A 24,385-nucleotide genomic window follows, 5' to 3' on the forward strand; every position below is an offset into this window, starting at 1 on the left:
TATTATTATCATCTTTATTTCTCCAGGTGAAAATTTAATTGAGATTAAAAATGTGGTTTTCAAGAGAGACCTGGCATCATGGCAGAAAGAGTCAGAAATACATCATAATTCAAACAAATACAAAATAGGAAAAACATCCTACATAAACTTCATAAAGTTTCATTAACAGACTTTGAACAATGGACTTCAAACTTCCCCCCAAAACAACAGAAACACATTTGAAGACAATGAATGACATTTATCCCTCTAAAGAAGGACTTAGACTACGATTTAATATGAATGAGAACATGTTCATAAATGGATGCAACCAAAGATTTCATCAATCCCTGATTCAGAGACAACAGAACATTTGGTTTGATTTCACAAGATAAGAATGACGACTGAGTTGGAAGATTGTTTTACGTTTAGTCAAATCTTTCATACATAAAGTCGGATTACAAAATCATCCCCTAAGTTTGTTGTTTTATTCAAGGAATTGAAATTATAGAGAAAATCTGTGAAATGACTTAAAGAAAACAAACCACAAAAACTCTATGATGCTCTAAACCCCCTGGTTTAGGTCGGCAAAACTTTACTAGACCCGCCCCTGCACAGTTACAAGCTGTCAGCTACATAGAAAAGCATCCTGGTGTTATTTATCACTCAGAAACAGTTCATAACTTCCCATCAACTCATTCATGTCACCTAAAAGGTAAACCTGTTTCTCAATCACCTGCTCAGCTCTGATGATTCATTTGTGGCTTTAATGTAGTGTTACATCCTGTTTGTTTGCTTCCCTCTGTATACATGTCCAGATTCACTGTTGTGTTTCTATTCTTACATTGCTGTGTGATCACTGTTCCCTCTGCTGACTGATGTGACCTTTTGTATCTCACACTGATACTTGTCATATTTGTATCTGCACCTAAAAGATAAAAAGTTTTCCATGCTAAAACACAGCTCCAGCTCCTGCAGTTCTCCCTCTGAACCACTAGATGTCTCTGTTATCTAAATGAAGACGTGCAGCACAGCAACCACAGCAGCGCTCAGATCACACGTGTCCTGTTATTATGTATAAAAGCATGAAACAGGTGAGACAGGTGGGATCAATATTAATGTTGTGGAAATATATGAAAAAGCAACAGAAGAGTGAAAACATTTCGTGTTTCTAGAAAGATCTTTCAGCTCACAGCTGCTCACAGACTGTATTTACAAGTGACAAACTGCAACTCTACAGTACATCTACAGTATATATCAAATATATTCTGTATTCAAATCTATTGAGTGATGTTTGAAAGTCTTTCCAGGTGAGTTTGATCCAGGAGGGTCTAAAGCCAGAGTCAGACAGAGACTGTGCAGAGACTGTAGAAGGACAGAGCAGCAGCAGAGCAGTCCAGATACACTGATGATCCTCTGTCAGATCCAGAGGGACACACAGGGATGATGCTGGACTCTACATTGTGTCTGACAGTGGAGCTGTTCTCAGAGCAGTTCACTCTGCAGCACTGACAGTCATCTGCACTTCTTCTCATTCCTCTGTCAGTCACTGCTGGATGAAGCTCTCCTCTCCACCTCCCAGTAACATGGCCCAGTCAGAGCGTCTCTACACACAAGCTGCTGCTGCTTCAACCTCTCTGGATCATCAGGACACAGCTCCTCCTCTCTCAGCACACACACCGTCCTGTTTACCATCACCAGCTCCACCTGCAGAGAGAAGAAGGAAGAGCAGAGGAGATAAACGAGTGTTTCCAGAGACTCTTCATCAGCTGTCAGTCAGTGATGCAGCACATCCAGTATAAAGAGCAGCAGGGACTTCAGTGCTGGGACTGTACTAGGACTCATTGTTGCTTCACTTTTTCTAATCTTTGGATTTTTATTGAAGTTGCTGAAAATGTTTTTCCCTCCTAGTTTGAGTTTGGACTTTCATTCATTAGAAGAACCTTGGTGTGTCCACTCTGAGCTCTGTAGGAACCCCAACAACAAGCCCAACAATCCAGATGGACGGTTCCAGCTGTTAACTGGAGGAATTCCATCCAAACATCTGCTCTCACTAAATTCTTCCTCACCTACAGACTGTGTTCTTCACTGCTTTAAACTTGGAAATGAATGCAGTCATTGGTCTGCGTGCTGCTTTGTTCAGAGAGCTGATTGGCTGTTGACAGTGTTTGATCAGAGCGTGTCAGCTGTTACTATGGTGACCATAAAGGTCAGAAACAGGAAGTGTTTGTGTCCAATCCTGAAGCCTGTCACCATTCTCCTCTCACAGCTTCACTGAGAAGCTGCAGCTTTACAGGAAACACTGGATCTTTGTTTCATACTGACTGTGTTTAGTACAATACTGCTGACAGCACCACCCACTCACTCCATCACTCTACTTACACCAGAGTCTCCAGTCTGTAGTCTGGACTCTGCTGAAGATCAGACAGCTGCTTCACATCTGGATCCTTCAGGTTGTTTCCCCACAGCTCCAGCTCTCTCAGATGGGAGGGGTTGGACTTCAGTGCTGCTGCCAGATAATCACAGCTGATCTCTGACAAACCACAGTCCCTCAATCTGTATAAAGAATGAAAGATGTAAGTTTATTAGACAAAGTGTGAGCTTGAAATCATTCAGTGTTTCATCATCTGTTCAGAGCTGAAGAAGGTTCAGAATGTAGAAGTTTAGAAAATGGAAACTCCAAACAGCTGAAGCCAACAGGAAGCAGCTTCAAACAGGAAACTGTGCAGAGTTTCAGACTATATGTCCTGATGCAGCCAGTTGGATTTTGGAGATTTGAATCTCTGTTCGGTGACTAAGACCTTGAATCATTTCTTCCAGTTGGTCCAACAAGACAGACTAAGTGTTGGACATGTGTTGTGGCTCCATTAGGGGAGCTTCTAAATGTGATGTGATGGCCCCTCTGGGTCTGTCAGGTCACAGCACTGAAGAGAGCTCAAACTGGGCACACAGTTGTTCCAGTCTGGACCAAAGACTCTATACTGGGACTGAGGGACTGCTTTGACTGCACCCACTGGGACTTTTTAAAGGCTCATGTTCTCACTTAGATCATCGATTTCTACTTACATTTCTTTTTGGGAAAAATGGGGATTACTTTGGAAACAGGAAGTATTTTCCCCAATAAGCAGCCCTGGATTAGTAAATCACTCCAACATGTTCTCAGGCAGAAGAAGCTGTCTTGTTATGAGGGAGAGAAGAAAAAGATTGAGGCACAGAAACTTGTTGAAAGAGAGATAAAGCAGCTAAAATCAGGTGTAAAAGTAAAGCAGAGGATGAGCTGAATAAAGGACACTCAAGGCTGGCTTGGAAAGGAATGAAGTCCATGGTGGGGATGCAGGACAAGGAGCAAAGATGAATGTGATGCTGAATCAGCAGAAGACTTGGACTCATTTGATTCCAGCTTTGATATCATTGATTTCAATGAAGAGCTTTGTGATTGTAGCAAAGGGCTGGTAGCTCTGAGAGTCCCACTGATGAGGTGTTTGTGTGGAAATCTCTTAGTGGGACCAAAGAGAGAAAAAGCCCTGGTCCTGATGCTGTGGGAGGGAAATGATTGAAGTGTGCTGTGAGGAACTGACTGGGAGATTTTCACACATTTTCCAGTCCTCCTTGGAACAACAGGAAGTTCCCAGCATATGGAAACAAAGGTTAAGTGTCCTATGGCACTCAGTGATGATGCTGCTGTGGCCCCACCACCTCCACCTCTTTGTAAAGGAACTAACTGTAATCTGAAGCTTCAAATGGAACTAAGACTTCCTCCACTAGGTGGCAGTGTCTGATGAGAAAGTGTTAGTGGAGCTGGCCTGGAGTCAGAAACAGGAAGATGCAGGATTTGGGCTGAAATGGGGAAAGTGGTTCGCACTAGTGCCTTAAAGCAAGAAGGTTGTAGGTTGAAGCTTGTTGGCCTTTCTGTGGAGGTTGGATGTTCTCCCACAGTCCAATGAAATGCTGCTTAGGTTCATTGGTGCTTCTAAATTGGCTGTAGGTGTGGATGTGAGAGAGTGCTTCTCTGTCTCTCTCTGTTGGCCCTGTGATGGACTGCTCACCTGTGCAGGTGGACCACGCCTCTTGCCCTATGACAGCTAGGGCACAGGCTGCAGCCCTGTGAGCCTAAGCTGAATAAACAGTTAGCAAAAATGATCCATAGATGGCCTGAAATCCCCCAGTTAGCAGTTTGGTAGATAGCTATGACATGCTAATCCCATCCAGCAGCTGTATTCTACCTGTAAGCTGATCCCTGCTGAGCCAAAGCACTTTTTCATATACAAATTACAACCTTTAATAGAAACCTATTGGTCAGCATCTTATTAGCCTGCTGTTAGCTTCATTCCACAGAAAACTGAGAGAAACTAACAGAGTTGATAAAGAATAAAGAGAAATGTGCTGATTTAAAGCCTTTGAAGTGCTTCAGATGATCTCTGTCCACTTCTGTCCACTCATTCATTCATGTAAGCTTTCTAATGCAGCTTTGATCTTCACAGTCTGCTTGATGAAACTCATTCTAACCCTGAATGTCAGAGTGTTCCTCCTTCTCTTTCCCATCATTCATGCTGGCAGTGGAGGAGATTTGGATGTTGGACTGTGTTTTGGATGATGTGTGTATGTTTGTGTTGGACTGCTGTCTGTAAAGCAAACGCACATTTTGCTTTGGATTTCAGTGTCAGACAGACTTTAAGGTGGAATGAAGAGTTGGAGAGTTTCAAAGTGAATTATCCAGTGGAGGATTTTTCTTCTTCTTTGAAGGTTTGAAATGTGAACATTGTTCTGCTGCAGTCAATGGACTAAACCAGAGAAGAAGAAAACAGACTTTACCATGAAGATCCTCAGTGTGGATCAGTATAATATCAGCCTGATGTCTGCAGTTTAGTGTCAGCACAACTTTCACATCATATTCATCTCAGCACAACTAAAACATGCTGACTGACCTCAGAGTTTCAAGTCCACATCCTGGACTCTCCAGGAAACCACACAGATGCTTCACTCCTGAATCCTGCAGGTTGTTCTTGGTCGAAGACCAGGAGTCATTACTCAGGTCCAGCTCTCTCAGATGGGAGGGGTTGGACTTCAGTGCTGCTGCCAGATAATCACAGCTGATCTCTGACAAACCACAGTCCTTCAATCTGTATAAAGAATGAAAGATGTAAGTTTATTAGACAAAGTGTGAGCTTGAAATCATTCAGTGTTTCATCATCTGTTCAGAGCTGAAGAAGGTTCAGAATGTAGAAGTTTAGAAAATGGAAACTCCAAACAGCTGAAGCCAACAGGAAGCAGCTTCAAACAAACACAACAAGAGAAAAAACTCTGAATGTTTCACATTAAAGTCGTACATTTATCATAAAAACAGGACAAAGACTTGAAAAAGTCGTGTTTTTCCTTCCAGGAACCACAAGGCTTCACTTTTAAAGGTGAAGTGTGAAAGAAATGGACATATTTGAAGTCCAACACCTTTTTCCAGTCACATTATTAAAGCAGACAAACTACAAGCTCATTTTCATTCCAACAAGTCATCTTCTGACCTGGACTAACAACACTGGTCTCTATGTGCAGCTGGCTATGAGACCAGTGCTCAGGGAGCGTCTACAAAGTGCAACACTGAAAGAACATCACACACTCATTTGCTTCCAGCACTTTCACACAAACATCTACTGTCATTATTGTCACCAAACTCTGTGGATCCTTTATTGCAAATTCAAATGGGATCAAATGGTCAGACAAAAGAGGGTTATGAGGAAATATGATGAAATGTTGTGTATTAGCAGCAAGTTATTGAATCATTTTCCTCAGAAACCAAACAAAATGACTGACAAACATGTTTTTACAAACTCAGTGTTGGACTTGGATCAGCAGGATAAGCTGATGTTTAAAGGCATTTGAGTCTCGCTGTATGAGAGTCCAGTTATTACTCAATATTTATGGATGATGTTCTTTCAGTGTTGCACTTTGTAGACGCTCCCTGAGCCTCACAGCCAGCTGCACATGGACCAGCTGACATTACCCAGCATTAGAGGCGGCTGTAAAAAAATGGATTTTCCTATTTAAATGGTTTTAATTTGAATAAAGCGATGTTGATTCATTCAATCCTGAATCGATTTTTAATATAAATGTATTTTTCCAGAATCTCAGGTTAAAGCTCCCAAAAGTATTTCAACAACAAGCAAACAAATAAAACAGTAAATGAGAGCAGCTAAACACACAAAGATGGAAACACAGAGCGTGGATCGTTCACTCGACGGCACGTACACGGACACGCCGTCGGGGCTGAAAGTGGACAGCTCACAGATCCTGAAGCTGCAGGTTTCATCTGTCTCCAACCAAAACTGAGTGAACCAGCAGCAGAAGAAGATCCAAACTACGCTTTACGTTTGATGAACATCGTCATGAATTCTCTCTGACTTTGACATTTACTTCCTGCACAGCTCTCTCTCTCTCTCAGTGTACTTCAAGAACAGTTTACCTTCAAAAATCTGTTTCCTGCATTATTCACTGCTTATTACGCACCAGTCTGCTGTTGTGTTCACTGCTGTCGGCCTCCGAAAACAAAGCCTCATTTCTGCTGTTCAATACTGAAGAAATGTAAACCTTTTAAAATGATGACAGATTACAAACTCTCAGCTGTGTCTGTAATCAAACCTCTGTAACTTTGCTTCCCTTCAGCAGCATCAGCTCATGTTCACATGTTGATTCATGGTTTGCTTCACTTTTTGATGGACTGCAGAATATTTTGAAGGTTATCTGCTATAAAAAGCCAGAACAGGAAAATCTGCTTCATGTGTTTCTGTTTGATCCTCAGTGACTTTGACACAAAGGCCTCTGCTGTGATGATCACACCTCTGATCAAGTCTCACAGTGTCAGCTTTGTTTTTATACATATGGATATGTGCTGATAAATGATCAGAGTTATAATATTTCCCACTGTCTGCTGTGTGCCGTGACCTTTGACCTGCTAAAGACAGTCAGCTGTGGATTATTCATTGTTGTGTCTGATACTTAGAACTGTGAGGAAGAACACTACACAGTTAATCAGGGTCCCCTCTCTCTGAATCAGGAAAGGTGGGCAGGCCGCGTGTGGGCCGCGGGCCATACGTTGAGTCTCACTGTTTGAAATGTGAACATTGTTCTGCTGCAGTCAATGGACTAAACCAGAGAAGAAGAAAACAGACTTTACCATGAAGAGCCTCAGTGTGGATCAGTATAATATCAGCCTGATGTCTGCAGTTTAGTGTCAGCACAACTTTCACATCATATTCATCTCAGCACAACTAAAACATGCTGACTGACCTCAGAGTTTCAAGTCCACATCCTGGACTCTCCAGGAAACCACACAGATGCTTCACTCCTGAATCCTGCAGGTTGTAGTTTCTACTCATGTCCAGCTCTCTCAGATGGGAGGGGTTGGACTTCAGTGCTGCTGCCAGATAATCACAGCTGATCTCTGACAAACCACAGTTGATCAATCTGTGTAAAGAATGAAAGATGTAAGTTTATTAGACAAAGTGTGAGCTCCAAACAGCTGAAGCCAACAGGAAGCAGCTTCAAACAAACACAACAAGAGAAAAAACTCTGAATGTTTCACATTAAAGTCGTACATTTATCATAAAAACAGGACAAAGACTTGAAAAAGTCGTGTTTTTCCTTCCAGGAACCACAAGGCTTCACTTTTAAAGGTGAAGTGTGAAAGAAATGGACATATTTGAAGTCCAACACCTTTTTCCAGTCACATTATTAAAGCAGACAAACTACAAGCTCATTTTCATTCCAACAAGTCATCTTCTGACCTGGACTAACAACACTGGTCTCTATGTGCAGCTGGCTGTGAGACCAGTGCTCAGGGAGCGTCTACAAAGTGCAACACTGAAAGAACATCACACACTCATTTGCTTCCATCATCCAACCTGAAGAGGAAACAGAGACGCCTCCCCTTCAAAGTAAAAGCTGCTCCTTTTGGACACAGTATCAAAGAAAGTCTACAGTATAACATAGAAAAGACAGAACAAAGTTTTGGTTGTTTTTAAATTGTGCAGAAATGAAACTACACTAAGCTCAATTATGTGACAGACATTTCATCCCATGTCAGTTTGGCCTCATCCTGGGCCGGATTATCCAGCACACACTCTGACCACAGGCCCAGGGGCCACGCACAGCTGGGCTCCATCCAAGAGACAGCAAACAAACCAACACAATAATAAAAAGCACCATGTGATCTTCTTACATCTTCAAGACAAACATAGTAAAAACATGAGCATATTTGTTTCCTGATAAAATGATGTGACAGGTAGAACAGAGTAAAGTGGTGGTGTTACAGCCTTTCTCCCCTCTGCTGCCGAGGCTGTTAGTCTCTCCCAAACTCAGCTACAGGACTTCCAAATGAATGAAAGCAGCAGAAGTGGCTTTACAAATGAAAGAGGAAGAGGAGAAGAAGAGGAGAGGGAGGCCACCCTGACCATCACTCCAGCTGAAAACATCACACTTCCATTAAAGTTGGTGAGGAAATGTTGAGCAGGATGAGCTGCTGGCTAATCTGGAGGCTGTAGCAGCAGCTCACAGTCACAGTGGATTTCCACTCATGAAAAAGCTCTGGCTGCTTCATTTCTCATATCAGAGACTTTAATGCTTCACTGAAGCTGTACTGTGATGCTTCCATATCCCAGTGAGGCCTCCATAATGATTTCAGCTGTTCTGTACACACACTGTGTGCCCTGTATGGCTCAAAGTCTCTGCAGCCTGTTTTTATCTGCTATCATCAGATCTTCATCATCCTCATTCACATCCCTCACACACTCTACAGCCTCATCAGCACTGACTTCATCTTCACTGACTGATGGAGCACAACATGAACCTGTGGAGGCTGAAACACTGTCCTGTCAAACATCTCCCCGTCACCACTCCACTTCTGTCAGCCTTTAAATGAACCCTGCTCAAGTCTGTCACTTCTGTTTGGAGCCAAAAGGAAAAACTGTTGTTCAGTCGTTTGGAAAGACAACATTTCTGAAAGCACTCAAACTTCTTCACATTTGTCTTCAGACACATCCTGAACATTTAGGAACTAAAGAAAGTTTCAAACATCAATCAAATACCTGAAATATAGAAAAACAACAACAGCCGCAGTCAGTGAACTCACCTCAGAGTCTCCAGTCGACAGTTTGGACTCTCCAGTCCAGCACACAGAAGCTTCACACCTGAATCCTGCAGGTTGAGGTTGTTACTCATGTCCAGCTCTGTCAGATGGGAGGGGTTGGACTTCAGAGCTGAGGCCACAACTTCACAGTGAGACTCTGAGAGTCCACACCGAGTCAGTCTGTGATGATAGAAAATATAAAATGTGTTATTATAAAAGCAGAAAATCTGCATTATAAACACAGACTGAATGTATATGAAGACAAAACAGAGTGAGGTCATAATCTGATGAATCTGCTCTTCACATCTGTGCTTCAGCTCCTCTTACTGTGTTTGACATGACACAACGATTGAGTCTCTCTCAGACCTGCAGACTTTTAATGAGAATCTTTGTTTGGCTTTAATCTGCAGATGAAGGAGGAAGATGGTGTCACATTTAGGCTTCCATAATGTCCACAGTCTGTCACTGAGATCTGATCCAGAGTCAGAGTGAAGACACACATTTGGACTGTTTCCTGTTTTGACTCCAGAACATTTTGAATGAGTTCAGCTCAGTGAAGAGTTCCAGCTGGAAAGATAATCTCTGTTTGCTACCTGCTGTCAGGTACGACTGTTCACGTCCACACGCAGGAAAAACCTGCTGACTGTTACCAAACGGAGCAGAAATCTCATCACTGGACAATAATGATGAATGAACTCAGAGCTGCTGATATCAGATCTGATTTCAGGGGAACTAAACACAGAAATGATTGGCTCATTTTAGCTTTCTGAGCCATTATCTGCTGGTGTGTCGCTAGTTGGCAGAAAATGATTTGTATTCCTGTTCAGGGCTTCAGTGTTTATGAGTCCAGATCCAGGTGACAGCAAGTCAAAATGATGTTACCTGTCTGTGTCCAGCAGCAGCCTGTATTCACTTTGAATATTGTTATAACCTGACATGGATCAGTTTGTCTTTGATTGGTTTGTAAATGTCACTGTTTCCATTGGACCTGAGTGACGTACAAAGACAGAGAGGGAGAGAAAGGAGAGAGAGGATGGAGACAGCAAAGAGAGAGCAAACACAAACAGGTGAGAGTGGACAGGTGACCAAGGTCAGCAACCAATCAGAGAGCTTCTGTTTGACCCACAGTCACTGATGATGACTGCACATAACCAAGCAGTGTGTTACTCTGATATCAAATATGGATCCTGCTCTTATAATAATGATCATCAGATGATATTATTGTGTTATTTTGTAGCTGAATACGATGTTTGTGTGATTATCAGTGAAAGAAGCAGTGAGGAGGATGGAGAGAGAGAGAGGACAGAGGCTGAAGTTAGAAACACTAAAAGGATTTTTCATGGATTTCATGGATGATTTGAGTGATTTCCAGCAGGACACTTAAACATGTCAGTGGACGTCCTAAAGAACATATTCACTGATATGAAACGTGTCATTGAACAGGATTAATATCAGTGGAAACATGGTGGAAACAGCTGTGACTGCATGGATGTGACACACTTCAAATCTGTTCTCCACTCTTGGATTTGGGATCCATGGAGCTGCTGCTGAGTCTGTACAATAAAGGAATGGTGTGGAAGGTTGCAGCGTACGGACACAAACACTTTGTGGTTACAATCTGATTTTATTTTCAACATTAAACTACTAACCTACACTGATCAATGATGTTAATGATCACATCTGGACTCACCCAGCCTTTCTGCAGTTCCTCACAGCTGGAATCAGTCTCTGTCGTCCCCGCTCTGATGTGTTGTACTTCTGCAGGTCCAACTCATCCAGAACCTCCTCTGACATCTGCAGCATGAAGGCCAGAGCTGAGCACTGGATCTCAGAGAGTTTCTTCTTTGACTTCAGGAACTCTTGGATCTCCTGAAATAATGAGAGGTGGTTCATCTCCATCAGACAGTGGAAGATGTTGATGCTTCTGTCAGGAGAGATTTCATCACTGTTCATCCACTTCAGGTTGTTGATGACTCTCTGGATGGTTCCTGGACTGATCTCTGTCTGACCCAGCAGACCTACTAAGAGTCTCTGGTTGGACTCCAGACAGAGGCCATGAAGGAAGCGAACAAACAGGTCCAGGTGGCCATTTTTACTCTGGAGGGATTTCTCCATGGCTCGTTTAAGGAAATCATCCAGAGAGGACTCGTTGTATTTTTGTCCCAAGAAGTTCTCCAGCACCTCTGTCTTCCTGTTGGTGTGACAGTGGAACTTGTAGACAGCAGCCAGAAACTCCTGAATGCTCAGATGAACAAAGCAGTAGACTGGTTTCTGGAAGATCACACACTCTCTTTTGAAGATCTCTGTACAAACTCCTGAGTACACCGAGGCCTCTGTCACATCCAGACCACACTGCTCCAGGTCTTCTTGGTAGAACATGATGTTTCCTTTCTCCAGATGTTCAAACGCCAGCCTCCCCAGCTTCAGAAGAACTTCCCTGTCAGCCTCCGTCAGCTCCTGTGGACTCGTCTCATGTCCCTCATGGTACTTGTTCTTCTTCCTCTTTGTCTGAACCAGCAGGAAGTGTGAGTACATGTCAGTCAGGGTCTTGGGCAGCTCTCCTCTCTGCTCTGTAGTCAACATGTGCTCCAGAACTGTAGCAGTGATCCAGCAGAAGACTGGGATACTACACATGATGTGGAGGCTCCTGGATGTCTTCATGTGGGAGATGATTCTGCTGGACAGCTCTTCATCACTGAATCTCCTCCTGAAGTACTCCTCCTTCTGGGCGTCAGTGAAGCCTCGTACTTCTGTTAGCCTGTCAACACATGTAGGAGGGATCTGATTGGCTGCTGCGGGTCGGGAAGTTATCCAGACGAGAGCGAAGGGAAGCAGATTCCCCTGGATGAGGTTTGTCAGCAGCTGGCTGACTGATGACTTCTGTGTGACATCAGACAGCAGCTTCCTGTTGGTGAAATCCAATGAAAGTCTGCTTTCATCCAGGCCGTCAAAGATGAACAAAAGCTGAGAGACAGCCAGCTTCTCTGCTGTGACCTTCTGTAATGTTGGATGGAAAACATGGAGCAGCTCCAGAAGACTGTACTGCTCATCTCTGATCAGGTTCAGCTCCCTGAATGAAAGCAGAACCACCACACTGACATGTTGGTTCTCCAAGCCCTCTGCCCAGTCCAGAGTGAACTTCTGCACTGAGAAGGTTTTTCCAACACCAGCCACGCCGTTGGTCAGAACCACTCTGATGGGTCTCTGTTGGTCAGGTAAGGCTTTAAAGATGTCCTGGCACCTGATTGGAGCGTCATGGAGGGCGTCCATCTTGGAAGCTGTCTCCAGCTGCCTCACCTCATGTTGGGTATGAACCTCTTCACTCTGTCCGTCTGTGATGTAGAGCTCAGTGTAGATCCTGTTGAGGAGGGTTCTACTTCCTGTTTCATCACTTCCTTCAGTCACACGTTCACATCTCCTCCTCAGACTGATCTTATGTTCATCTAAAACCTCCTGCAGACCAACATCTGCTGAAAGAAAGAAAAACAATGAGACTAAAGAGAAAGAAAACTCTTCAATGTCTGAACAACACAAGAAGTCCAGTTTTCAGAAATGAGTCCATCAGCAGACAGATGTTCAGTCTTACTTTGTACACAGCTGCTCTGACTGGCTGTCTGCAGTCCAGCTCTGCTTCTGGATCTTTCTCCACACTGGGGACAGGACGAGTCTCCTGATGAAGCAGACTGGTCCCAGTATGAGGAGATGCACTGTCTGCAGAACCAGTGTCCACAGCTGGTAGAGACTGGATCCTTCAGGACGTCCTGACACAAAGCACAGCAGGACAGCTGCTCCTCCTCACAAACACCACTCCTCTTCCTCTTCCTCCCTCTGTGAACACATTTCTTCATCACTAAAAACATTTACTGTCAGTGAAAAACATCCAGATGTGACCAAACTGCAGTTCCTCACAGTTCCTTTGATTTCATCAACACTAATGAGCTGCTCTTCCTGTCTGCCTGTCTCATTAAACACTGAGTGATGAATACAAACTCAACACTTCCTGCAGACTTCCTGACTTCACAATAAAAGCTTTCCATCAGAGAGACAGTTATGACTTTCACTGTTTTACAGCCGCTGTGTGCAGATTATCTGGGTCAGTTCACTCTGAAGCAGCTTAGAAGTGTCCGTGTAGAGCCGTGGTCTGACACACAGAGACTTCTGATTTTCTCTATTTAAACAAACATGATGAAGATGAGCAGGTTTCTCTTCTAGTATAAACTCTGTGTCTCTCTGGCTGGCTCATGATGGCTTTTCAGGTTTTATGTTTTGCTCTCTCCTGCTAGCGTTTTGCCTGCCTGGGTGGAGCTTGTAATGGCCTCTCGTTCTTGGTCCACACAGCTATGATGATTACACCACCTGTTGCTGACTCACCTGGGCTTACCGGGAACCATTTAACGCTGCGGCATGGAGCAGTTTGTCGCTGGGACATTGACCCTCCTGTGTTCATGATCTCAGCTCTTTGCTAAGAAATCTCTCTCTTAATTCACCAGTTGGGTTAACTTTGTGTATACTTTGAGTAAATATTTCCCCGGACCTGGTTACAGACGCTTACCTGTGACTCCCGTGTGTGGCTGTGTGAGTGCAGAGCAGGACAAGAGTGACTGAAGAGGAGTGAGTGTGGACTCCCTTCCCTCTTTTCCCTGGAGCCCTGGACCCCCTCCCCAACTCACTGTACATAGAGCACTGTGGTTCACCCCTTTGGTAAATAAACTGTCACCTTTTTGTTTGTCAGAACTCAGTCTGTGCTTGAGTTCCTCTGTTAGCCATGACATTTTGTTGGTTCTCTGTCTTCAGGTCCCTGTAAGTGTTTGATCTAAAACATTATATTTATTCTGCTTTGATTGTTTTGTGTGCTGAGGGACATTGTTGCACGATCCACTTTTTCTTATCACTCAAATATCCTGATACTTTCAGAAAGTTGGAGAGCTCTCCTGGCTTGCTTAGTCTTTGCTCTGTACTGCAGTACTTGCACTGGTTTCACTGGACAAGTCTGCATGTGAATCTACAACTGATCTGACATTGTGGCACAAACACAGTAAACAAACACTACGAGCACCTTGTTTCATGTGCAGTGGCTTTCTTCTCATTCTGTTACTGAACACTGTATGAAAAGCCTCTCACTGCCAGCATCCTTCCAGCCCCACGACAACAAGACCAACTCACATCTTCACAACACCAAGAATTTTTCCCCTTTTCTTTGGAGAAACTGAGAAGCCAATAGGATTGTAGCTCAAACTTGCCCACAGTCCTGCTTCATCACTGCTCACTCCTACCTGTGTTGGTGCTCAGTGGACAGTCATTAGGGTTGCCAACTCCCTGAAAAATAAATAAGGAGCACCTCGTGGCCAGGGCCGGGCAACCTAGTTGTCTTCACCCTTCCCAGTGTGGTAGCTCTTTTTTTGTGTGTGTGAAATTATTTTTTAACCATTTGACTTGAATTTGATTTAAGCAGATGCATATTCTTTGTGATATGACCATATGAGAAACAAATGATCATTTGGCCATTTATTTTTAGCTCAAAATGACAACATTAACACAGTAAAACAGGTCTCTTTCTTAAACAGAAGCCTGTCATGCTTAACTTTTGAGAATATAAGTAAATCTTTCTTTAAAAGAACTCTGTCCTGCTTAACTTAAAATTATATAAATTAATAGAAAACAATAGAACGAAAAATATTCTTGTAACAGTGCACATATAGTGCATTTAGTACAATTGGCTTCAGTTGAGGTATTATTTCAGCTTTTCTAAAGCTAATCAGCTGCTCCTGTTTGTAAACCCACTTGTTCCCATGATTACGCATCATAACTCATCATCATTATTCATCTATGTATTACTTTTATGTATTAGTCATCTATTTGTTGTAATCATCTATCCTTGCAGTTGTTTATTACACAAAATAAATTATATTATCACACTTCTGGCCACATAGCGCTGATATTCACTGCACATGCCCATATTAACCTTAACCAGAGGGTTTAAAAAACAAACCAGTGTTTACTAGGGGTGCAACGATACACAAAATTCACGGTTCGGTTTGGTTCGATACTTTGGTGTCACGGTTCAATATTTTTTCGATACAAAAAAAATGTTCATGCCTTTTTAATTTGTCATTTATTAAAATTATAAATATATATTTTAACTCAAAAGTACAGTTTTTAATTTTAACCCTAACCCTTGTGCGTGTTTTTTATTTTGACAGCGAATGCGCACCTGCGGACCACTTATGTGCAGCCCTGGTTATTTAGCTCGTCATATTGCAGCCACAGAAATTCTTTTGTCCATGAAACCATAAAGCTGCACTTTCTTTTTGCCTTATAGTCTGATTTGTCATAACTTCTCCGTTTTGTGGTAAGCTTTTCTTTGGCTGTCACTTCTTCACCCTGACCTGTCTTATTTGGCTCAGCAGAACTAAAATATATATCTGTCTGTGAAGGTTCTCAGTCATCCAGGTCATCGTAGTCAAATATATATCCTGCTGCTTTTACACACGCACTCACATAAGCTCAGCGATTCTCTGCGCGATCAACCTCTCACATGTTTAAGCTTGCTGCGTGAGATTTCACTTGTCATGTTTGCATAGTAAGCTAACGATTAATAAGACGATGTCAGAGGAATTGGTGCACAAATTATCATCACTCACAGATCAGTGCTGTCGCTCTCTATACACAGTTCGCACGATTGCAAAGTGAAAGCAAAAAACAAGCGCAAATTCAAACGCGATTTCAATATGTCACATATTGATAGTGGCTCACCGATGCCAATGACATAATTACCCAGCTACATTTCTGAAAGAATGCAAAAGCATTGACATATATTTTTCCTTCCTACAATAGCCCGACGGGCAGGGAAGAGATAGATTTTGGTAGCCCGTCTGAAAAAAATCGCTAGCCCCAGGACGTCGGGCTAGCGATTTTGCGAGCCCTGTATCTGATTGAGGAATCACTCATCTTTGGAAAAGAGAGTTTATTACAGAGAAATGTCTCTTTCCAAAATAAAAGCTATACTATCCGCTTCTTCTGGGCTATATTCTCAGCAGCATAGGAGAATCATGTGCTAACAGCGGTCTAAATGACTCGGCTAAAGTTAGTAGCATGCTTGCTTTTTTTTGTCTGCTTCCACTTGTCTTTGCACTAGGATGATGTCGGCATAAATGTGCAGTCATATTCGTTGTGTTCCCACTAGTGCTTTCAGGTTGATCTCGTTGAAATGACCTTAACGCCACAACACAGCAAATCTCCGTTAACGAGCTACCGCCGATCGCCCCGTGCATGGGGCTAGACGGCCAACACGTTAACGAGCTAACTGCGCTAACACACTAGTTCCCACCCATGTAATTAAGCATTGCATGGCACATCCAACATACTGTTTTACTTTAGTCCATGACTCGCTTACCTTCAGGGTCATACGTCACATGAAAACCAAAATAATTCCAAACGCCAGATCTGAATGAGGGTGGGGGAGGTCCATCTTGCAAGGAGAGCTTAACTTCTGTCTCGCTAGCTTGCCCTGCGCTCTTCCTTCTGACTATGCTGTCTGTGTTGAGCGCTCAGTGGATCTGCGCTGGACAGTGCAGCCTAGGCGGAGTAGTCGAACGCAGATTCACTGAGCGCTCAACACAGACAGCATCGTCAGAAGGAAAGTTGATAAAATAAATTACAAATGTTGTATTGTTCGATACATATGCGTACTGAACCGAAAGCACTGTATCGAACGGTTCAATATCGATACGAATATCGTTGCACCCCTAGTGTTTACATACCATATCTGCTTCTGCCGTGGCCTGGTGGACAAAAAATTGGTTAAGGGTTCCCCGAGCTTTCACGCCCCTCATGTTCTTCATGTGCCCCCACCATTAGAAGCATGCCTATGGAAAAAGTGCGCCGGCACACAGTGCAGTGCGCTTTATAGGTGTTATGGTGACCTTTTCCAGCCAGGTGTTTCCCTTTTCCCATTCCTCCCTGTACTTTTGCAGCCTTTTTTCTTTCTCTGAGGGGAACAAACATTGCTGCTCTAATGCTGGGCTCACACTGTGCGATTTTTGGCCCATTTTGAGACGATTTTTGAGTCGTGCGACCGATTTGGTGATCGGCCCGATTTTGGCCTTCATCGTGCATCGTGTAGTATACGTGGGGTAACGAGAAGCGATTAACACCTCGAGCAGCTCCCGATCATCAATCGCTCGTGAGCCGCTCACACTGCTCACGCGCAAACACGTAAACGTCGGTGAAAAAGACGGAGCAGCACGGCTGTGCAGCGTGTGATCTGGACACAAGCGATGGAGGCACAACTTGTAGAACTTTGGAAAGCTCATCCGAGCCTTTTCGATGTGGCATCACAAAATGATCACGACCACAACAACCGTGAAAATAGTTGGATTTACATTGCTGCTCAATCACAGCTGCCTGATCATGTTTTTCATTAGCAATTTAGCAAAGTTGATGGTGGTGGTGTGTCTGTGTGAGTGAAAGACAGAGAGAGCGACAGATTTTCTGTTATAACCTTCATGTTATGGAGGCACAGTGTGAGCACTCAGGTCGCATCAGAGCATCGGGCGGTATAGTGTGAGACCTGCATCGTGACCTACCAACTTCTAACCCCTGCGAGTCAATCGTGCAGTTTGAGCAGGAGCTGAATAACGTGACTGAAAAAATCGCACAGTGTCTGCCCAGCTTTAGGTGTACTGTCGTCCGAGACTTGCACCGCAGTGTCGGCGTTTGTTTCCCTGTTGGCCATGCTTCTTGTTGTGGTCATCTGTTGTCTTCCGGTATTTTCTCCGCAAGCGACCTTTCCTCGACCAATGAGATGAGCGGTAATCTGAATTGTCATAAGTGTGCTGTCAGCTCATTGGTCACAAAGCAGGAGAGGGGCTGGGAATTATGTTTTCCAACAAAGCGTTAATTCCATTAACATTTATAGACTACTTTTGATTCTCACTGTATTACGGGACAAAGTGCGTCCCTTATTAGCTCAATACGGGACAAAGTGCGTCCCTTATTAGCTCAATATGGGACGTGTACTTTTGTTTCGAAATATGGGACGATTCCGTTTTTTAAGGGACGGTTGGCAACCCTAACAGTCATAGCCTGCTGCTAGCATGAATGCTAAACGTACTGCTGTGGATGATCAGCAGAAAAACATGTGGTCAGTTTGACTGTTTGCTGTATTTAAAGTGTTTTTCTCAGTTTGTCTGTATTCAAAGTGCATTCGGGGCTTTAGCTGACAGCTCTTTGTGCTAACAAACTAAACTCTCTTAGTTTAAGCCAACAGACTTTACCAAACACAAAGCCTGCTGCTGCCTCCATGGGTTAGCTTGTGTGACTGGTGTTTACACCAATGAAATCTAAATCACACTAATGTGTCCTCCAAGGTGTTTGGTGGGAGCACTGAGTGAAACATAAGAGCTCTGGTTAAGCCTCATCAGCTGGATAGGCTGTCCACCCTAGTCCAGGCTTTAACTCAAATCTCTGATTGGCTTTCTAACAATTACCTTGTTAGAACAAGACAGAGACCATGATCATAGCTCCTCCTGATCTATATTCTAAAATCAGTCAAGTTGTTGCCCCTTTCTGTTCTTCTGCTGAGCCAAATATTCGAAATCTTGGAATAATATTTGACTCTTCTTTGGGCCTTGACTCACATGTAAAGTCTCTGTCTCGTTCCTGGTTCTTTCATTTAAGGAATATTTCTAAACTGTGACATATGGTCTCCTTAGCTGAACTGGAAAAAATTGTCCATGCATTTGTGTCATCGCGTTTAGATTATTGTAATTCCCTGTTTACCAGCTTGGATAAATCATCTCTTTCTCGCCTCCAAGCTGTACAAAACGCAGCAGCCAGACTACTAACTCGCTCTACCCAGCGAGCTCACATCACTCCTATTTTATGTTCTTTACATTGGCTCCCAATAGATTTTAGAATTCGTTTTAAATGATTGTTTTAACGTACAGAGCACTAAATGGCCCCAGATTATTTATCCAAGCTTCTCACTAAATACACTGCTGCTCGCTGTCTCCGCTCACAGACTCAGAGTTTGTTGGTTGCTCCCAGAACACGTCTGAAGACGAAAGGGGGCGGAGCCTTTCAGTCTGTGGCACCAAGGCTGTGGAACAGTCGACCTCTACAACTACGTTTGGTTGACTCTGTGGGATCCTTTAAAAAACAGTTAAAAACTTTACTGTTTAAACAAGCTTTCTGTTGACCAATGCTGTTTACATTTTTATACTTTTAATTTACATTTAAACTCTATATTGTGTATATTGTGCATTTTGCTATTTATCGTACTGTTTATTTTAATCTCTGTGTGCAGCACTTTGTGACTACCTGTCTATGAAAAGCGCTTAATAAATAAACTTTACTTACTTACTTACTAAAATAACAAACAGGGCTGTGAGAGCAACTGAAGTGATAAAAATACTGTTTAAAGATAAAAAACACTTTGATGTTCTCTCGTCACCTAACAAAGTCCAAACCCTGTGAACTATTTTAGCTTTAATAACTGTGGATTCAGGTATCCTGAACCCATCTTTGGACATTTGTAATTAAATATTTTAAAGTTCCATCAGAGACTCCTGATGTGGCTGTTTGGAGAAGGAAAAGAGGGACAAAGTGCAGCGTCGAGCTGAGGCTTCATTCACTGCAAACCTACAGTTGTGTTTCCTTATTTCTGCTGTTTGCATGTTCACAGCTGAAATAAAGCTGCCTCTTTGACTTCATCCTGTTGTGTTTGGGTCCAATCCTGCCTGCCACACAGCGCTACAGGACAAAGTCTAATATTTTTATCTTTTTAATGAATCTTTGGTCATATTTATCCAGGAAAACACAAACATGTAAAGGAGTCATCACAGGTCTCTGACCTCGTTGGTTCAGGTTCAGCACTGAACTCTGGAGGGTGATGTTTGGACCGGTCACTCCTCACAGACGGACAGCTGGATCCTGCAGACTGTGACCTCTGACCTCTGCAGACACAAACATGTTTTATTCAATGATCAATTCTCTGATAAAGTGATTGAAGCAGCTGTGATCACATAGACTGCAGATAATGCAGCTGCTTCCTGTCAGCAACAGTCCTCTTAGATTAGAGTTCAGCTTTTTACAGGAAAACAAATGTCCCTGAATGCAACAGTGAGACACAGTCTGCCTGTGTGGCTGTGATAGCTGCCGTTAGGAGCGCTCATGTGTTTGCAGTTAGATGAGGAGATGTTACCATCATGGACACGTTAACAAATCCTGCAGCATCACGTGGCACAAACACTTTGTGTTCCTGTCATCTGCAAGCAACAGGAAGTTCATTAATAAAGGCGGGATGGAGACGTGCCTGTGATGGTTCTCCTTCATCCAGCTGTTACACACATCTGGGCTCACACGACGAGCCTTTGTCTAATACAGCAGCTGCTCTCTGAACACTTTTCTGAAGAGGAGCTGCACAAACCTTTGTTTGCTTTCTAGAGCAGCGTATCAAAGTCAAACTACCCACTGCTAGCAGCCGTTTCTATCATAGTTTAGGATCCAGATGTGTGAGGTCTGAATTTACACCTCTGATTAAAATACATAGTTAAAAACAGCCAATTGAGTCCAAATGTGTCTTAAACCAGATAAACTGACAGTTACAGCTGAGCCTGTGTGTCCTTGGAGACACTGCTCTGCTACAGAGATGCATTTTAGAAACCAGGAAACATCAAAATCATTTAAATCAGAGAGTTCTTGTTACTAACAGCTCACCTCTCTGCAGCAGAGACTTTGAAATCAATGAAGTCATCTTTAGACACGTCACTCTTACAGGACACACTTCTGGGTGGAGGTCCAGGCTGGTTCCTGTGAATAATGATGGAGCAGTGATGTGAGTGCTGAGCTGTGACATGGAGAAGAGTCATGGACAGTTAGAGATGGTCATCTCACCTCTGAGCTTTGGTCTGGCTCTCATGTTCCCCACACAGAGTGCTTTTAGAGGGAGGGACTCCCTCCTCTCTGTCCTCACACTGATCCATGCTGCTCAATTCACATCAGCTCACACACACTTTCTACCTTCACCTGCAGAGGAAACACAAATCATTCATGTGCACATCAACTGAGAGCTGCAGAGGTCGTGTCTGATGTGTTGGACTAACATCTATCTGAGACGCAGCTTTCATCAGTTCACTACAAAAAGTGTCACAGAGCCGAGTTCAGCCTCCAAATCCTCCATTACTGTAGTCCTACAAAGCAGCAGGTCAAACATGGCTGCAGAGAGCAGCTTTATGTCAGTAACCATGTCCAGGACCGAGCTGACTGCTTACAGAGTTCATACTCTAACTGCTAGCTGCCCTGCTAGCTAAGCTAACTCAGTAACAGTGACTCTGACAGCAGTTACTGTGGAACAGCGGCCGAGCTCAGGACACATTCAGTGTGTTTAGTCTGAGTCCTGGACTCTGATCCAATGGATTCAATCCAGCTCAGAGTTTCATGTGTTCATCAGAATAAAATACATGTACTAATATAACAGAAGTAATGCTCTGAATGCAGGACTGTAATGGAGGATAAACAAGCCTGAAAGAAACATTCAGTTCATGTATTTGTAGACAGTGAAGCAGTTTTTAATACTGCAGCTGTTTCCTTCACCTGTGTGTGTGTGAGCCACACCTTCATGTGCTGCTTTAGAAATATGTGGTCTGACTGCTCAGACTGAGTCTAGGAGGAAAGTTCACACGCTGGAGAAAGTTTTGTTCCTAACTTTGTCAGAGTTCGGCTCCAAAGACAAAGAAGACGGAGCTCACAGTCTGTAGATGGTCCTCAGTGTGTGTGTGAAGCCAAGAGAGCACACAGGAGTGTGTTTATGTCAGCAAATCAGTGTGTGTGAAGAGTCTGAGGGAGTGTGTGAATGAGACTAAACACTGAAACCAACAGTCCAAGAAAAGCGTCTGGATTTCTTTAAGTTTAACTCAATTAAACTTACTTAAGACTAATCGATAATCTACGACCAATAATATTAGATTGGTTGTAGATCTACTGGATTCTAATCACTTAATTGAAGATGATGGTGTGATTCTTTTTGTAGACTTTTATAAGGCATTTGATACGGTCGAACATCCTTTTATTTTAAAAGCTCTACCCTATTTTTCTCAAAGGCTTCTGGTTTGTACCTGAATATTAAAAAATGGGAATAATTAACTATTCATGATTGTGACCTAGTAGCTATTAAAACTGACATTAAATATTTGGGTATTATAATGTCAAAGAACACAAATAATAGAGAAAATCTAAATTTTGAGCATATTACCCAGAAATCTAAAAAGATTTTAAACAGCTGGCTACAAAGACACCTCTCCATCTTTGGACGTGTCTTGCTTACTAAAACAGAAGGTATCTCTTGATTGATTTGTCCATCACAATGGTTATATGTTTCCAATAGTCTAATCAATAATATAAATCGAATTAATTTCAATTACATTTGGAGAAACGAGCAACATTATGTTAGGAAGAAAGATATAGTGAAGTCATTTGAAGAAGGAGGTTTGAATGCGATAGATTTTGAAGCAATGATGGTTCTATCAAACTCAAATGGTTGCAATCTTTCATAAATATTTCAAACAGTATTTGGTTTTATTTCCCCAAAGTAATTTTGGAGAAGCTGGGTGGCATTGAATTTCTTATAAAGTGCGACTTTGAAATTTCCAAATTAAATTATCCAATTTTCACAAACAGGTTCTCCAGTACTGGAAAATGATATACAAGCATATTTTTTCTCCACATACAAATTTGATTTGGAACAACAGATGTATACGATAAAAGAAAATCCATCTTTTATAAGGATTGGATGGATCATGGCATTTGGACGGTTTTACACCTTTTAGACAATGACGGAAATGTGTTAACATATAACAAATTCATAGATAATTACGGCATATCATGTACTCAGAGTAAATTCATTAAAGTTGTGAAAGCTAGTGATGGCCCGCTTGAAGCTGACGCTCCGGAGCGTGTGTCGAAAAAAACAACACACTGGTTCAGAAGCACTGTGTCGAGGCTTGCTTCGTTTGGCAAAAGTCACGTGACCAGTGACGTCCGAAGCTTCATTACGCACGTAACTGCTTCGGTACCTGATTCAAACGGATATAAGGAAGTGAATCATCCACGGGATTCGTGGAGTGTGTTGATGGTGACAGAGAGCGAAGAGGTGATCATTCCACTGACAGATATGGAGCCAGCGAGGAAGAGAGGACGTTCTGGCGTGTGGAAATATTTTGAGTTGATTTTGCTCAATTCATTTTATCTGCCGAAGTGAAAAACTTGAAATGTCCAAAATCATGTTTTCATAATGTAAATATCATTACAGCATATGACTTCAGGAACACTTCCATGTGAATTAAAGCTAATGAAGACTACAAAAATGTATTTGACACTATACGTACATTACATTGCTACAGTTTAGAAAATCATTTTGTTTATTGTTTTTAGGTGATAGTCTGCAGGACCCAGGAATACCTGCATATCTACCAGCTTGCAGTGTAGTTCCTGCACTCCACAGCCTCTTCTGTTCCATGCAAGTGGATTTTCTCCAGGGCAGGAGAAACTATTTCTAAGAAAAGAAACAGACTCAGCCAGCGCACAGTAACACTAATCCTCTTTTAAATGTAAATAACAAAAGGGCTACCTTACATTGATCATGTTTTTACTTTGCAAGTTCTTGATTAGGGGTGGGTTTTGATTATCGCTTTTCTGATTACAATCCATGCTAAATTGAATAAAGTGATATTGATTCATTACAATCCCGTGTCGATTTGTAAATTAACGTTATTATGCCTGAAACGCCAGCATCTCAGGTTAAACCTCACAACATGTCGTCAAACACCATGCAGCTAAAACAGTAACTGGGAGCAGGTTTACGGATTCTGCATACAAACGTAAACACAGAGCGCGGACCCGACGCGTCAGAATCAGATTTTGATGTGTCGGCGGGTCTGCGCTGTGTTTGCCTCTTTTTTCTTCGCTGGCTTCTGCAGCTGCAGGTTTCATAACTCTCTGTTTACATCTCTAATTAAGTCTCACATGTGTCAGCTTTCTTTTAATAGATACGAAATTATGGATATATAGGCTACTGTTAAATGATCAGAATTGTAATATTTCTGACTGAGGAAAAACTTTCCAGATTCCAATCAAATTGAATCGGATCCTGTATCGAATCAAAATGATTCTACAAATCAGTAACGATGCAGCCGTACTCAGCCCCCTAAGCATTTTCCCTTTCCAGTTCACAATCAATCCCACCCCTAGGTCAAAAATATGTATAGGAATTGGCCTAATCTAATATTTTGTATGAAC

General features: G+C 42.6%; 1 protein-coding gene across 4 annotated transcripts; it reads right to left on the reverse strand.

The window, feature by feature from the left end:
* LOC146577390 (protein NLRC3-like) lies at nucleotides 1–21,122 on the reverse strand. Of its 4 annotated transcripts, none has more exons than XM_085253770.1 (10): nucleotides 20,987–21,122; nucleotides 20,810–20,902; nucleotides 19,945–20,046; nucleotides 12,678–12,919; nucleotides 10,782–12,558; nucleotides 9,095–9,271; nucleotides 7,255–7,431; nucleotides 4,902–5,096; nucleotides 2,359–2,532; nucleotides 1–1,683 (listed from the first exon to the last, which is right to left on the reverse strand). In XM_085253770.1, the coding sequence occupies exons 1-10, from the start codon at nucleotides 21,073–21,075 to the stop codon at nucleotides 1,671–1,673; spliced, it is 3,039 nt and encodes a 1,012-aa protein (XP_085109896.1). In that variant the 5' UTR covers nucleotides 21,076–21,122; the 3' UTR covers nucleotides 1–1,670. The 4 variants fall into 4 exon arrangements, with proteins under 4 accessions (XP_085109896.1, XP_085109888.1, XP_085109913.1 ...); XM_085253762.1 differs by having other exon boundaries at nucleotides 10,782–12,561; XM_085253787.1 differs by lacking the exons at nucleotides 4,902–5,096; nucleotides 7,255–7,431.
* Nucleotides 21,123–24,385: the final 3,263 nt, after the last annotated feature.

Source organism: Mchenga conophoros, linkage group LG3 (genome assembly GCF_057382185.1).
Source record: "Mchenga conophoros isolate Kocher_MC1m ecotype Shallow Benthic linkage group LG3, M_conophoros_male_GT1.1, whole genome shotgun sequence".
Classification (NCBI taxonomy): Eukaryota; Metazoa; Chordata; class Actinopteri; order Cichliformes; family Cichlidae; genus Mchenga; species Mchenga conophoros.